Here is a 15,943-nt window from a genome sequence, read left to right on the forward strand (position 1 = left end):
CCAAAATAGTGTCTTGTGTTGATATATCTCAGCTTCTTTACCTAAACGTACGCACTATTGGGTGCACGTACTAGGTGACTTTCTCCACATGGCCTGAAACACTTGACGGCTGGAAAACGTTCTTCATACCTGGTGTCTTCTGCTTCATCACAACCGAGTAGAAGATTGAGGTCTGTGTGTACTATGGATTTGTTATCCACCGGAAGCCTACCGGTGTGAAAGGCACGGGTGGCAACAAGAGTTCCTGTTGTTACCAGGCTGGTACCCTCCGCCTACGCGCTTTCGCCAGTTACCATTCATACAGCGTGAGAGGCGTAGGAGATTGCCCACTAGCGTTCTTGCGGTCGAAGAGTCGCTTCCTTTCTCGCACCACCACAGTGAGTTTGCGCGCACGGACCGCATCTTCCTTTCGTTGTGGACGATGAGCCCTAGGAATTGGCTGTGCGTCTCTGGAGTTTTCTACCTCGCTCACCCCGTGTCGCACGTCGGTTCACTTGCCGAGTCCGCGAAAATAGGCTTTCAAGACGCCACAACCTCGACATTCTCTATCGAGAGTTGAAGTCTAGATAACTCATTGCATGAAGGCAAGTGCGAAGCAGGCTGGGCTCTCGGGGCCTGCAGATCTCCGTGCCAAGTTTGCGACTCCGCAGGCATCTTCAGCGCATGCCCACCACGGACACGTCTCAGAAACTCTATTGCAAGTCTGCTTCCTTGCAATTTTAGAAAGCCAAGCCCAATAGGTGCTGCCACAAAGAAGGCGCGGAGGAGGTAATCCTCCTCCGTATGCAATCGGCACTGAGACTTGCCTTAGTTGGACCGGGTGCTGCCACCTATATTGCAAGTACCTATCGCATCTGCGCATTAAATCCGCATTCACAAGTGAATAATATACGAATAGGCCAAAGGGTTTCTCCGCAGGACGGGGAAGAGGAATGACTCCGCGTGTCGGGCATAAGCCCCTACGCCGGTAATGTCGGTCTGCAACGCCAGCCCACTGCGCGGCTCTGCATGCCTTACTGTGTCCATATCCTTTGCTGTGTAGCGCCAATACGCAGTACGTTGGGTACCAAGCTTTTTCAGGGGATTCCGCAATGAAGCGAAGGTCAAAAGGGGTATAGGGAAAGACACGCCGTTGACCTGGGACTGGAAGACCCCGAACATCTGGCAAGCAGGGAGCTGCAATCGACTTTCGAGACAGCTGGAACTGTCAGGTGTCCCTGTTCTGTTTTAAATAATGAGCGTTTTTACTGCTCATTGCAAATCGAGCATGCAAGAATCTGGTTTCACGCACAGCGCACAGCTGCTTAACAACCGGGGCCCCATGGGCAGGACGCTGTCTGAGTCCGCTGCCGGCTTTAATGGCGCGGAAGTACAAGTTGTTTGCTTGTCTGAAGGTAATTTTTCGGAACGGAAACGATCGCAGCGACTCAACAGAAAAGGCTTTCCACACCCAGCTACCCTAGTTTTATGTCTGTCCCGTGCTGCGGTGTGTAGCGAAGGGTCGTGCGGTGTCTGTAAAGGGTTCTGCGTCTAGCATCTTTCCGGAGGATGAGAGCAGGTAGGCATGCATGGCCTGTGCATACGTTGTGTCGGGGCGACGGCGCGCCTCAACCACTATGTTACGTTGACTCGCAGACAGCGGGAGTCCAAAGCTGGAAAAAGTAAGTCAGCGACCCTCGTGTTGAGGATGCGGAAATATAGAAGAAACTAGCGATTTCGGTTTCGGCTTGCGTATTCTTTCCCATCTTTTTCCTCGAGTCGTGCCTATGCATCAAGGAAAAATCGTTGCCTACGTGCCTCGTGTCGAAGTTCCGTTTTCGCGCCAAAATCCCTCCGCATTCCATCGGCTACCTTTTTCCTCGCTTCGCTCAGCAAGCTTTTACATGCTTTTCTCTTTCCGTTCCACCGCACGTTTGCGTCGTGTGAAGAGGCGACGCAAAAAACTCCTCGAGGAAGTCCCGGCGTCTTCCTCCTAACGCAAGACAACGGACGAGGCAGCAACGGTGTCCGCCGTCAGTGTTTACGAAACCGAGCCCTTTCCACGCCAAGGCGGTAGCTTTGCGCAGGTCTGTGCTCAATGTGTACACGCTTTGGTGTGTGTAAGTGGATCTGGACCGTGGCATCGTGGGTTTCCGAGTGATTTGCCCCGAGTTCCGCCTAGCTTTCAGCTACACTGTTGCCTGTGTGATTAACGGCATTTTGCAATGTCTTGCAGTGTACATACATATTGTGTGATGTGTCACTTCGCTATTCCGCTTTTCCACTTTATGGCTGTGTGTCTCTGGCATTCGCTAGCACGTTTTACTACAATCGGTGCAGTCATTGCGCGATCCAGGACACAAACAGCCACAAGCGCTTGCCAGCATCCTTACAGGCGCTTTCTATAGAAGGCACAGCACGACTCATGTAAGACTATCTTGCTGACTCGTGCTGCAGTCAGCATGAGGCGTGGATCAAATTTTCACGTTCGCATGAGCAAGAAGTCTTGAGGAGGACTCCAGGATGTGATACGCGTGTTTGTCTGTGTGACCCATACTTCTGCTGTAGTTTTCTCCGTCATGCAAAGCTGACTTCCCATTGTATTTGCTGCCGACCTCCATTCGGAGCCAAACCGTCTTCTGGCGGTAGTCGGGGTGGTCATTTGAGGCTTCCTGAATATATATGTACATGCACATTCTCGAGTCGTATCGGAGCAACCGCATTGCAAACGTGTTTTTATGCTTCCTCCGTGTGTGCTACTCTGCACATTTCCACCGTCGTCGGCGCGCTGGACAGGAGCTCATGCTCCCAATACCAAATATGTATTTGTATGTTACTGTTCAAAGATGGTGTGCATATACCGGAGGGAGACACGTTGACTTTCCAAGTCTGTTGAGTCGCATTTGTTTGTGTTGTTTCGTCGAATGTTTCATTAGAACTACTCTGAATGGTGCGTAAGGATGAAGAGCCGCTGGCGGAGCTTCCCCGTCTTCATTTCGTTCATTCTCTCTCCTATTCATTCGTTGGAGCTCGCGATCATTGTCATCGTCGTCTGGTATGGGCATGATGTCTATCTACAGGCTCTTCTTTAGGCAATAAATACATTCACGTCCGTCGATTAATGTAGGGAAATTTCTTCACGCTTCGTGATTGCTTGTTCCCGACAACCGGCTGAACATTCACTTTTGGTGCGGAGAAAGGCTGTGTGGGCGCTTACGTGTCTTCGAAGCGCGAAAGACCTCGCTGGTAAGGTCAAGGGATGCCGTTTGAGGCTCTCCACAGAAAGGTGTTGGGAAAAGGCACAAATGAAAATACTACCGATTCAAATGCATTAGGTGTCGAGAGTTAAACAGTTGGTGGCTCGGTTCGTCCGAGGGACGACCAGGGGAGACGTCAGTGCCTCTGTAGGAGAAGGCAGCCCCACCCGCGGAAGCCATATGCAGGACTACGAACTGTGAGTCCACGTGGTTTGTTATCGTGTGCTGGTTCGCTATGGTCATGGTTCACTAAGGAGCTCGAACAGAGGGACGCAGCAACTGGTCAGTCGACTCTATAGAGCAAACTGCAGACAGCCAAAGCGTGTATCGAATCGTAGTCCGACGGTGGTCGGACTGCATGGTTCACGACTCTTTTCACGCCAAAATGAGCCGAATCTAAGGCCTCATTGACCTATTTTTTCGTGTGATGTGCGGCGTCTCCGACCACGGAGAGGGCTCGTCGATATTGAATTTCTAGTCGGCAAGCAGAGGCTTTGTCCACGGAGTGTTTCTCCCGCGCTGCGGATGGCCATGAAGGGGCAAATGTGCCAGTTATAGTTAACAAGTCTGTGTAGAAATAGATTCCAGTGATTGTGACGAGCTCTGTTGCGTGTGTAACTAGTGGCTCATACGATCGGTGTGCCCCCGCTCGCTCAACGCCCCCTGCAGCCTCTCTTTCGGCTTATAAACGCGCGTGCCCAGTCGTGCGGGGTTACTCCTCGACAGTCTCTCTAGCGTCGCTCGTCAAACCCTTTCTCTGGCCGCTACCAAAGTTCCGAGGAGATGGGGTTTGTTCCAGGCGTTTTAGGGATGCGTTTACTGGTGTTTTGCGTGGGCTTTGGGCACAGCGACGCAATTCGTGGCGCGTGTTTCCGAGTATCGATTGAGGAACGCTCGTCGCGGTTTCCTGCACGAGCTGCGGGTTTCGCGCGTTTCTGAAGATAAGTGTGTGTATGAGTTAGAGCATTCGCTTCACTGTGTTACGTTCGATAAATGAGCCAGGGAAGTCGACATTTGTAGGGTTTAGCTGGAAGGTGCGCGTCGGTTTTCTTACACAGGACCCGCGACTGTACGGGGCAGTCGGCATTGATTCGTTAGTGTTTGATGTGGGATTCATGCGGTTCTGTCAGGGAATTCCAACTGAGGACGCGTCATTTCGGTCGTCGAATGCAAAGGCGCATCAACTCAACTTCCCGGCGATTGAAGCGCGTTCGGATCTCCTCTGAGGCTGCCGTTTCGTGGGCATTTTGGTTTCAAGCGGGCGCGCGAGCCCCTGCGCAAGCTTTTATTGGGGGCGTGCGGCCTCCGTGGCGGGGATTGGGAAACAGAAAGCGTGAGCGTGCAGTGGCGCCGCCTCGCCTCCGCTGTCGGGCTTGCGGTTCTTCGGACGGCGAACGCGAGGTCCTGGCCTGCAGCAGCCGAATTATTTGGTCACCGCAGCGGCAGAACGGGTCGCGCGGAGTTGCTTCGCCCCACTCGCTCTGTGTGGCTTTTCCTGCGCAAGTTTTGGAACGCAGAGAACGGCAGTGTTCTGCGGCACCTGCGGGCGACGTCGAAGATAGAGACAGAGATATATAGAGAGATATATTTCTTCTCGTCTTGCTGGAGGGTGAAATTCCCTTCAACAAATCCGCCTCTCTGCCCTTTTGTGTCGGCCCTCCTCCCCCTCCCCCTCTCCTTCCCCTCGTGTTCTTTGCGGTTCACGCGCCCCTCCCGTTCGTTCTGCACGACAATTCGCCGTTCTCGTTGCGCCTCGTCTCTCGTCGGGTTCTCTCACCAGTTCACACTGCGGAACTTTCTGTTGGCGAAGGAAATACCCAAAAAGGATCAAAAGCGCGGGATCGTGTGGCTCTCTTTTTGCCCCATAGGTGGTTTCCCGTCGGCTTTTTTGGCCGGACTCATGCGAGATATTTCTCGTTGGACGTCTATCCGGTGTCCCTGAAGCGTCGAAGAGGAATTCTTGCGTCTTTACATTCCTTTTGTTGGCGCTTTTTCCTCCCTTTTTTCTTCCCGAACGTGAAGGGCTCCTTCCCACCGCCGCCCCATTCTGGATTCGCCGGCATCTCCTGCACTTTCGTCTTCGCGGGGCCTTTTGCCGTTCCAAAAACGAGCGGCCCCACGTCGTCCAAGTCTCCCGTTCGTCGCGGATTTTGGACGGAAGGAAAAACTGGTTGCAGTTTTTCAGTGAAGCTTTTGCGTTTGTCGTGCGTTTTTCCGTTGCCTCGTCGCGGCTGTCTCCCGCACGCACATCTAGGAGACGAGAGAGCAGACACCCCTGTGTTGTTGTAAACAGCAGGCGTGGTCGCATTTGGTTGCTCTTTGTCCAAAAACCCGGTTTGTGTGTTTTTGGCGCTGCTCGTCTCGTCGGTTTCGTGCGTCGCCTTCTCTCATTTGTCCGTCTGGTTCCGCCGTTTCTCCTCCTCCCCGCGTTGTGGATTCGTTTCTGTCTGCCTTTCGGGTCCAAGTTCCCTTCGTCTCGTTGCAGGGAGCTTTCGGGAGTCTTTTCGGTGACTCCTTCCCGGTCGTTTGCGGTAGTCCTTGCGCGTCTTGCGCGCCGCGCCGCCCGCTTCGTGGGAGCTCACATCTCGCGTTCGTTACGCGGGCCTTCTTGACAGATTCTTCGGACCTGTTCAGCCTCGGACAGGATGGCCACTGCGTCGCCCGTTGTCACGCCGTCCTCTCCGGCGGCACCGCCCGCACAGCCCAACACGATGCCGACTGCAGAGGGCCCGGTGGTGGCGGGCGCGTCGGCGCACCAAGCGGCAGACCACACAGCAGCGAACGCCACCGTTGGCGGCGCAGCAGCGGCGGCGAGCTTCGTCTCTCCGTCTCTGTACGTGGGCGACCTGCACCAGGACGTGACTGAGGCAATGCTCTTCGAGGTATTCAACTCAGTGGGCCCGGTGACCAGCATTCGCGTGTGCCGCGACACGGTCACCCGGCGCAGCTTGGGGTACGCGTATGTGAACTACCAGAGCATCCAGGACGCGGAGCGGTCGCTGGACACGCTGAACTATACTGTGATCAAGGGGCAGCCCTGCCGCATCATGTGGTGTCACCGCGACCCGTCGCTGCGGAAGAGCGGGAACGGCAACATCTTTGTCAAGAACCTGGACAAGAACATCGACAACAAGGCGCTCTACGACACGTTCAGCCTCTTTGGGAACATTTTGTCTTGCAAGGTCGCCGTCGACGAGAGCGGCCAGAGCAAGGGATACGGCTTTGTCCACTACGAGAACGAGGAGAGCGCACGCTCAGCCATCGAGAAGGTGAACGGCATGTTGATTGGCGGCAAGACGGTCTACGTCGGCCCCTTCATCCGCAGGGCGGAACGCGACAACCTCGCGGAGACAAAGTACACGAATGTGTATATCAAAAACATGCCCGCAGTCTGGGAAGATGAGGCGCGTCTGCGCGAGATCCTGGCCAAATACGGCTCCATCACGTCCTTGGTCGTCCGCAAGGACGCCAAGGGCCGACTCTTCGCCTTCTGCAACTACGCAGACCACGCCACGGCGAAGGCCGCTGTCGAGGCGCTGAACGGCAAGCGCGTGACTGACGCCGGCGTGTTCAAGGAGGGCGCAGAGACCGAGGAAGAGGAGAAGGACGAGGAGGGGAACAAGCGCACGCGCGAGGGCGAGCAGATCTTGTTCGTTGGGCCCCACCAGAGCAAGGCTCATCGCTCGGCCATGCTGCGCGCCAAGTTCGAGCAGATGAACCACGACCGTAACGAGCGGTTCCAGGGCGTGAACCTGTACATCAAGAACATGGACGACAGCATCGACGACGAGAAGCTGCGCCAGCTCTTCGAGCCCTTCGGCTCCATCACCAGCGCCAAGGTTATGCGCGACGAGCGCGGCGTCTCCCGCTGCTTCGGCTTCGTCTGCTTCATGTCCCCGGAGGAGGCGACCAAGGCCGTCACAGAAATGCACCTGAAACTGGTCAAGGGCAAGCCCCTCTACGTCGGGCTGGCGGAGCGCCGCGAGCAGCGATTGATGCGTCTGCAGCAGCGCTTCCGCGGGTCGGCTCTGCGCCCCGCTGCAGCCCTTCCGGGCAACGTCGCGGCCGCGGCGGCAGCTGCGCAGCTCCAGTACGGCGGCGCGCCGCAGCTCCAAGGCTTCGCAGGAGGCCCCGGCGCGATGTATGCGCCGCGTCCCTTGATGGGATTCTCTCCTCACCCGCACCAGGTCACCGCGGCCATGCTGCCGTGGAGACAGCAGCAGGCGGCCGCCGCGGGTGCGCAGTTCGCCCAGGGCGTGCCGATGCGCCCGCAGGTCGGCACTCTGCAGCACCTCTACGGCCAGACGAACGCGGCAGCAGTCGCCGCTGGCATGCACGCTGCGGCGGGCGGTCCGCCGATGCAGATGCTCCAGCAGCAGCAGCGGGGAGGCCACCGCGGCATGGGTCGCCAGGGGGGAGCCCCCGTTCTGAATGGGAACAAGCCGCACATGATGGGTCCGAAGCCCGGCGCGGGCCAGCAGCAGCAGCCTCAGGGCGGCAGCTTCAAGTTCACGCCGCAGGTGAGGAACCAGAGACTCGACCAGCAGATGCAGCATCCGCCGCCGGCCGCAGCCGCTGCGCCGCATAACCATCATGCGGTCATGATGGAGCAATCTCAGCAGCTCCTCATGAACCCCGACGCGCCGCTGACCGCTGCAGCTCTTGCAGCCGCGCAGCCGTCGATGCAGAAGCAGATGCTCGGAGAGAAGCTGTTCCCTCTGATTGCCCGCTACCAGCCGGAGTTGGCTGGGAAGATCACCGGTATGATGCTCGAGATGGACAACGCCGAGCTTCTCATTCTCCTGGAGAGCGAGGCGCAGCTCAAGGCCAAGGTCGACGAAGCCCTGAGAGTGCTCCAGCAGGCCAGCTGAACGTACCTCCCCTGCGACGAAGTAGAGGGCGGACGAGGGAAGAGAGGGACGCTCTTTGGAGCCGCTGACGAGGCGTCTCGGTGTCGAGGCGTTCGTGTGCTTTAAGGATGGCCTTTTGGGCACGTAAGACAAGCAGTCTTCTGCTTGACGCAGAGCCGCACAGCGAGAGAAGAGGCTCGCGTGTGGTGGGCGGCGCTTTCGCGTTCCCGGGGGTGTCGCCGCGTTCCGGGCAGCTATTCGATGTGGAGCGGACGCGGATGTCGCGGGCGGTGGGCTGTCGGGGCGGAGAAATTCGTGTCGGTACTCCCGCCTCTGAGTGTAAGCTGCCTGTCGAGGTTGAGACCGTGGCGTAGAGAGACAGACGCCGAGCAGCGGTGAATCTGTGTGGGGTCATTCATGCCAACAGCGATGCGCTGGACTGGGCATCAGTGTGTGCGTCCGCCTCGAGCGTGCCACTCAAGTGTAGAAGACCGGTTCTGTTGGCGAAAAGGGAGTGTTTTGGTGGAGAGAAGGACGACCGATTCTGTCTGCCTGTCGCTTGTGTCCCGGTAAACGAACTCACTGTGTGTGGTCCAGCGATGATCGGGTCATGGGACAGTGAAGTAGAGTTTTCGCGGGCGACACGCGCTCGCAGTCAGAGCCGTAGACTGTCGTTCTCTTTCAGCTGTTTGTTTTGTAGCAGAGAGCCTTTGGAGGGGTCCGAGGCTCTTCTCTCACTGTTCATTGTTGTTCCATTGTCATGGGAGGGGCTACCGGTGGGACGACAGTGCAGGTCGCCAGCATGTGTGCGCCGGGTCGAGCACTGGGCAAGAGTGCCTTAGTCGAAGGAAGATTGGAGCAACAGCAAGCGAAAGACGGTTTCGTGGGTACCGTACGGGACAACGGGAAAGGGGCAAGGAAATCGCGCGAACGGTTGGCGAGGGGTTGTTTTATTCGGGCCAGCGTGGATCACCATCATTCGTGCAACGGGACCACGACAGCGGAGAGCAACCTGGTGTGTGTGAGTCAGACACTTGCAAGGACGAGACAAGATCTATCAGTATCGAGGTTGAGAGTTCCGCATCTCCCTAGTCTCTTTTCTTCCGCCATTGTAAGCACGTGTTCCTATTCACCTATCAGTTGAATTTCTGTGTCGAGTGGTCGTGCGGCCGAGGGACGATTCTATTTCGCCGACTGTAAGTGCGTGTAGGTTGTCTGTGAGCTGGGCCATTCCTCGTGGCAGGGAGCCCCGGTAAAAGGAGCCAGAGAAGCGAGATTACCCGGCTCTCTCAGAGTCGTTCGAGTTCCACGTTTCGTTTGCGTTGCGGGAAAGTATGACGTTTTCCGCCGTCTTTGGAAGCAAAACAGACAACTCCGGTGCGTCGGCACCACGTGATGGGCCTTCAAGTTGTAAAACAGCGGAACCACTTTCCGGAGATTCCCTAGCAGGCGTACTCAATCGAGGCTGATTGATGTGCATCCTGTCCGCAATGCCGATACATCAGTTCGCTGTTCGCCTCATCTCTTCTCGCAGAACAGAGTAACGTCTCTCCTTTCACGTTGCGATTATCGGTCCCCGGCTTTCCTAGCATTTCAGCGGAGCTGTGACATGGCGTCCCAGAGCACGGTTACGTGCAGTCGTAATGATGGCAGGGCAGTGCATCGTGTTAGTAGCAGTCAGCGGAAAAGGGGGGAGCACGAAATTCGACACCTCAGTGCTTGAGCACGTCCTCGGGGAGGAGAGACAGCCGGTGCGAAGGATCATGGTGGCGAAAGCTGTCGAAGCGTGCAACTCTGCTCTACGTGTCGGCAATCGGGATTCTGCGTCACCCACTAGCCGAGTGGTGTGTTACTCGTTTGCCTAGTGACCCTGTTCGGTGCCACTATGTGCACTAAGCTGTATGAAAGCAACGCAGCGTCATTGCTACATTGCGGAGTGCAGTGCTCCCGCTTTCGCCAACATCAAGAAGTCAGCTACTGCATATTTCTCAGTGCCCGTTCAGACTGCCCTCCCCCATCCCCGTACCTACCCTGTGAAATTACGCAAGACCGAAGCCGGTTGGGACGTTGGCATCGCTATTTCTATGGTGCGATTTCCTCAACGGATACGGGCAGCAGTCACGTGCCGAGTGTGTTTTGCAGGTGGCCCGACTGCACGCACCCGATTCACTCCTTTTGGAGGGAATCAGCGAATGGCGTCGCCAGTGTCATGGAGCACCATAGTGCGCAAAAGAAAGAGAAGCTCGGCGTTGTCGATCTCGAGTATCATACCGGCGGTCCTTTGGGCTAACTCTGGCTGGCAGTGGGCAACTAAAGGGAACAACTTCTTTCCCAGCATATGCGTCTGCATCGACGGCTGCACGACCGCAAGCGTCGCGTGTGCCTCTGCTGATACAACGTCGCTGTCAAACCATCTAACCCATAAATTCCACCACTATCCAGAATTCGCCTGGAGGTTCATGCATCAACAATGTGCCCTAGTCCCCCAAGATGCTGACGCTCGAAACAAGTGAGGCGGCGGTCGCTGCTGAGCTGCTCGCAGCTAGCAACCTCCCCAGTGCGTTCAGTCCTCCTTTTCAAGGCACTGTGGGATTGCTGCGGCCCATTTGGGTCATATGACCCCACTATGAAGCAACTCACAGTCCAATTAGTCTTTGAGAAGCACTGTCCAGCTGCGTGTGAAGCTCAGTACGGGAACAGAAACCAGCGATCAATCATACACGCACGAATGAGCCGTGCGCCTTTGCAGAAACAGGCGACATCCCAATGCCGCTTAAGATGCGTGATGCGCCTCGTTGCGACCGTCCGCAGTCATGTGGTATGCATTCGATCGGTCTCTGCCGAACAGTTCCAGTGTTTTCTTTGTGATAACTTGTGCGTTGACGTAGTTGGGGAGCGGCCGTAAGGGCTGCAGAACGGCCCACGGAGGCACAACGAAGCCGGTCGGGAAGCATCCCTTCGTCGGATTCGTCCCCAGCACCCTAGACGCAATACGAAAAAGGGTACAGCACAGAAAAAAAAACGCGGTAGGGACCGCAACATGGTCAATTAATTCGGTGGTAAGGCACCTTTATTGCTTGATGGCCCAGTTGTACGCTGCATGGCTTCCTCTTGTGTCATTCCTAAGGCTGGATAGAATGATTCCAATGTCTGAGGGCTGAATCTGCTTCAGCCCCATTGCTTTAACCAAAGTCGAACAATGTATTTGCGTCCTACCTCGGGTTCTTTGTAACGTACGAAATGCCTTGAATATTTGCCTCGAAATCACCAAAGGTGTCTCTGTTGGGATCATGGGCAAGTTCGTGAAGTCTCTTATGGAACTGGGTGTTCCGGTGGAGAACGTCATGTCGTATTGTCGGGATGTTGCCGCCGTACCCCGAAGGCATGTTGCTTTTTACGTGAGTTTCCCGCTAAAAGCATGTACAAGGGAAATTAATGCAGTGGATTATGCAAGCACCGTTCCAGTGCAAACAGCAAATGCGAGGGAGGCTCCACGGTTGCCGAACATCTCTATGTACAGAGAAATTCCTATGGCGAGTGATAGAGCGAGACCCAAGAATGTATTCCACAAGTGCGTCGTCCAGTAACCTTGCTGAGTACCCTAGAGACACCAGAGAACGTAGTTTTTCAGGTGTGCGAATTAGCGTATCGCATCGCTTACTCAGAAAATGAGCTTGTGCGTCCCTTGTTTAAACACAGCTTGTGTTCAGCCATCGCGTGGGACGGCAGCCACACAAACGCTCACAGAGGTAGATCGCCTGGCTAAGATACAAACAAGCGCCTGTAAAATGCGTTGTGTACGATAAGGGAAACACGTCCAAGAAGGGCAGCCGGGTCTGCCCCTCTCTCCGGGGACGACGTGAAAGAATAGGAGAGGTCCCCCCACTTACACCCTGAGTCATATCCGCATAAGAGGTCCGATATGCGTTCATGTCCCGGACCCGCAGCCGTGAATCCAGCATGCCGCCGTGTATCGCCGCAGTAACTTTGGCACGAGGGTCGGCTGGAAGAACGCCTCCTCCATTGTGCTTGTTGAGCGTGTAAGTGACGGGCAGCATTTTTGGGGCCTCGGCGAAGTTGCACCTTGCTCTTTCGTGGAGTTCCTTCAGTGGTGGAGTTTGAGGGAAGGTCCCTCTACCACTCGACAGTGAGACCGTTTTCGTGAATGTATGCTAGTCTCAGTTCCACGAAGAACGGCTACGGCGGGCAACCCAAGCATCAAAGGTAGATCTCACAGCATACGACACACGCAGCCATGGTGAAGAAGAAGCCCACGGGCATGTCTTCTCCACCGTGTATGCGATTCCCGTTTTAATGCTCGCGCGCTGTTGCCTGAAGGCACTCGAATCGCGATCTAGGGGATTCAGGGAGCCCCGAATTCGCTCGTGGGGCAGCATTACTGGGGCCGGCCCCACAACGGCTGCAGTCGGGGCACACGCAAGCGGGTATGTATCCACGCTATCTCATCATAATTGTTGTCGTCTCTTTGTAGACCAGACCATCAGTACTCTAGTAGTGACTTAAACAGGAACAAGAGGGACGGATGGCTGGATGAAGAGTCTCATCCTCGGTAAGCGTAGATACGATGGGGCTACAGCACGTCCATTCAATACTGAAGATACCGCAGTTTATACAGTGCTAACACTGTCAGTGTTCTCGCCTTCGATGCCACGGCTCAGCTCACTGAAGCTCGTTGTTTGGTGGGATGAGGTAGTAACCGAAGATTTACTTCTTCCGTTCCCCTCGACACGATAACTGATTGTTGTGTAACCCGTTACAATCGTTCAGTGAAAATTCCAGAAAGAACTCGGCGTCACGTTCCTTGTTTGTTTTTACGGCAAGTATCAAGGGTTATATTTGCATATCCCGAGACACAGGTCACATCATGTTTCTGGACAGCTCAGAGCCACTTTGTTAGCCTTCGAATCTTTCGCGCCGTCCTCTCGGACAGACCTCGTTTTTCCCGGTCACTCTTGCTTGCGAAATACGCTATGTTCTTCTATTCCGCTTTCTAGCGGTAAAACGGGCCGTAGGAGAAACTGCCCCTGGCCGAGAATAATCCTTCTGCGGAGATAGAGCCATGGCTCTCATGAACACGCTTCTCGTGTCAGTACATGACTACGCCACATCAATAAACTCACGCACTCGTTCGAATCCAGAGTATCGCATGCATCGGCGTTGCAACTCTGTCTGCGAGCCAGAAAGCTTGTTATGTCACGTTGCTTCGGGAGGATTGCATGCATATACACTTCCTGCTCTAAAATGGCACACTGGAGACGAATGGCACCTGCCGACCAGATTGCACAATATGCTTGCTGCATATAAACCTGACCACGGGGCGAATTTTAGGGCTTGTCTTTCCTTGCCATCCAGCGGAAAGATGAGGCAGCCGCACCCCGTTTACAGTGCTCCTCTATTCATTCACTAGCTGCACATAGGGTTAGGCAGCTTGCCCCCGTCAAAAGGCCTGGCACTCCTGGTCACAGTGCGATCTTCTGATTAACACTGTATCTGTAAGTGCGTGAGGCTGATGAGACAGTTCAGAGCCTGACTGTAACGTTCACAAGCTGCCGCGGGGGCGGTAGTTCCTTGGCGGACGACGAGGTGGTGCCCAATGCTGAACCGCGTAGCGTCAGAAGAGGGAGAGGGTGGGATAACGGCTCACACTTGGGTTGCTTTCCGTGACAGAGATGCTCTCTCCATTACAGGTACACATAATCGATGATTGCCTGAACGAAGATATCCCTGTGACTCGTTCAAAATGGACACCGTGTACCACGGAACACAAATGGGGACGGGTTCACATGACTGTATTTCTTGCCACTTCGTGCGAATGATTCCTCCCTCGCAACAGCCTGGCAGACAAGGCTAGCCCCAGTTTTACGGACGAGATGGCTACAGCCTCTTCCCAGTGCTGCGCGCTCCAGGACTTCTGTAACCCCGTCCTCGTCCGCTGCCCCTGGCTCAATACCGTTGCCAACCGAACCGAAAAAGCCCCAAAGAAGGCAATTTCAACCACAAAAGCGCACCCTTGTGCTCACTACAGGGTGCGAAGAAACATCAGTGTACAGTGAAGCTCTCTTAACAAAGAATATAGGCGAGGACACTCCTGAACCTATCAGGGCCAGCGCTGGGTCGTAGCCGGAGGCAGCACCTCCTCTCCCAGCTTTTCCCGAAAGATCACAAGCTGAATCCCTTTTCTCCTGCAGAAAATAAGTACCGGATTGCTCTGTACTTCCCGTCAGGCCGATTGTTGCTGATTACGATTCTCGGTGCGCACGACCACAGCGTCTCGGTTGCTTCTAGACTGCATCTCATGCCTTGCATTACGCTTCTGCACTGTGCCAAGCCTTCTTCACGTACAAAACGAACGCGACACTATTGAGAAAGGCGGTAGGCGCCTGTCGGACCATATTCATAGTAACTTTACTGCGGATGTTTGCATCAAGGAAATGTGCAAAGGTTGCATCCAACGAGCAAACCCTCTCGCCGTTTTCCGCACTCCCTACCCGCAGAGCCAGCTGTCTATAGGAGAACTGGACTCTGGATGGTCTTAAAAAATATGTTGTCGGGAAGAACAGATGCAAATGTGTATCTGTTTGCGATATGCCTGGGCCGAACGTTGCAGACCGAAGCCGTGAGTGCCCGGCGACTGGTGAATGCCTCCTGACCCACTGTCTAGACTTTTCACTGCGTGCGCAAATAGGTTTTTCTGCGTTTCACTTTGTTCCAAAGTGGTGTTGGTATTGATAGGAGGACCTACGCATGTAAGCTTTGCGAGTGCCTGCCTTGTCTGCACGTCTTTTTCCTCTGTTTGCCTCCGTCGCAATCCCGTGTTCTTCCCGGAGTCCCACCTGCGTGGCTACATGGACGGCTAATCAGCAGGAACGTACTGAAAGACTACGCGGTGGCTCGCGGACTTTTTTCGCAGGTTCCCGTAAAACAGCAACTGGCTGAATCTAAATTTTGACCCCTCTTCCCCTTTTCCAATAGTGAACTGTCATCCGTTTACCATCTTGCACCGACTGAAATACTGTGTTTTTCTCCACTGATTCTTTTCAGACCGGCGATGGGGTAGCCCGCGAGCGCGCTGATGTCGGTACGAAGGATCGCTCGCGGGGGGGGGGGCAGCCAAGCCCCTTCCAGTCGTCAAACTGTGTCTCGCCACAAGCTCCGATATTTGAATTTTCGAGTCCATCTTTTCTTAGACGTGTCGCAACCTCTTCTTCACCAAGAAGCGGAATGATGTCGCCGAAAACGTGCGAGCGGAGAGATGGAGGCCACCACGCATGTGACCACCTTTCGATTGCGGCGGCATCCGCGCCAAACCTCTAATGAACTTTTCGATGGTTTCGCCTTCTTTCCTCCATGCTTCAAGAACTCCTATGCTTCTTGGCTGCGTGCTCTGAAGGACTCCACGTGCCCTCCTTTTGGCGCGCCGCACCCGTCTTCGTCGTCTGACCGGGGTCTGGTCCTGTAGGTATTTAGCCGTCGCGCCGTCCTTTTGCGCCTCGACGTATGCGCAATTTTACTTGTGTAAAGCTTATCGTTCTGGGAACGAACTGCCTTTTTCGGGTGCGGCGGGGCGCGGCGTATGGATCGTCATTTCTGGAAGCCTGTTCCAACTTGTTGCTTAGACGCGCTCGCCAGCTGTACGCTGCTTGCACCGTTGAGATAAACTCAGACAACGTTTAGCCTGTCTTCAAAGCCGCAGCCGCCCTCTGGAAACGCAGGAGGTCCACGCATCTCTCATCTCTTCTGCACATTGGATGTAGGTGCGATCTGCGTCCCATGTCAAAGGAGAAATACGTCAGAGAGATTCCCGTAGGCGTTTCGGAGTCGTACGAAGCTCGTTTT

The 15,943-nt window shown here is 55.0% G+C and overlaps 2 protein-coding genes across 2 annotated transcripts; one reads left to right on the forward strand and one right to left on the reverse strand.

The window, feature by feature from the left end:
- Positions 1 to 5,881: 5,881 nt before the first annotated feature.
- Positions 5,882 to 8,107, forward strand: BESB_061850 (putative polyadenylate binding protein; the record flags this gene model as incomplete). The annotated part of the gene is made up of 1 exon (XM_029364599.1): positions 5,882 to 8,107. One exon carries the CDS (start codon positions 5,882 to 5,884, stop codon positions 8,105 to 8,107), a length of 2,226 nt encoding a protein of 741 aa, XP_029219307.1.
- Positions 8,108 to 11,298: 3,191 nt separating this feature from the next.
- On the reverse strand, positions 11,299 to 12,144 carry BESB_061860 (uncharacterized protein; the record flags this gene model as incomplete). The annotated part of the gene is made up of 2 exons (XM_029364600.1): positions 11,299 to 11,496; positions 11,977 to 12,144. 2 exons carry the CDS (start codon positions 12,142 to 12,144, stop codon positions 11,299 to 11,301), a joined length of 366 nt encoding a protein of 121 aa, XP_029219308.1.
- Between the last annotated feature and the right edge of the window lie 3,799 nt (positions 12,145 to 15,943).

Source organism: Besnoitia besnoiti, chromosome V (genome assembly GCF_002563875.1).
Source record: "Besnoitia besnoiti strain Bb-Ger1 chromosome V, whole genome shotgun sequence".
Taxonomy (NCBI): Eukaryota; Apicomplexa; class Conoidasida; order Eucoccidiorida; family Sarcocystidae; genus Besnoitia; species Besnoitia besnoiti.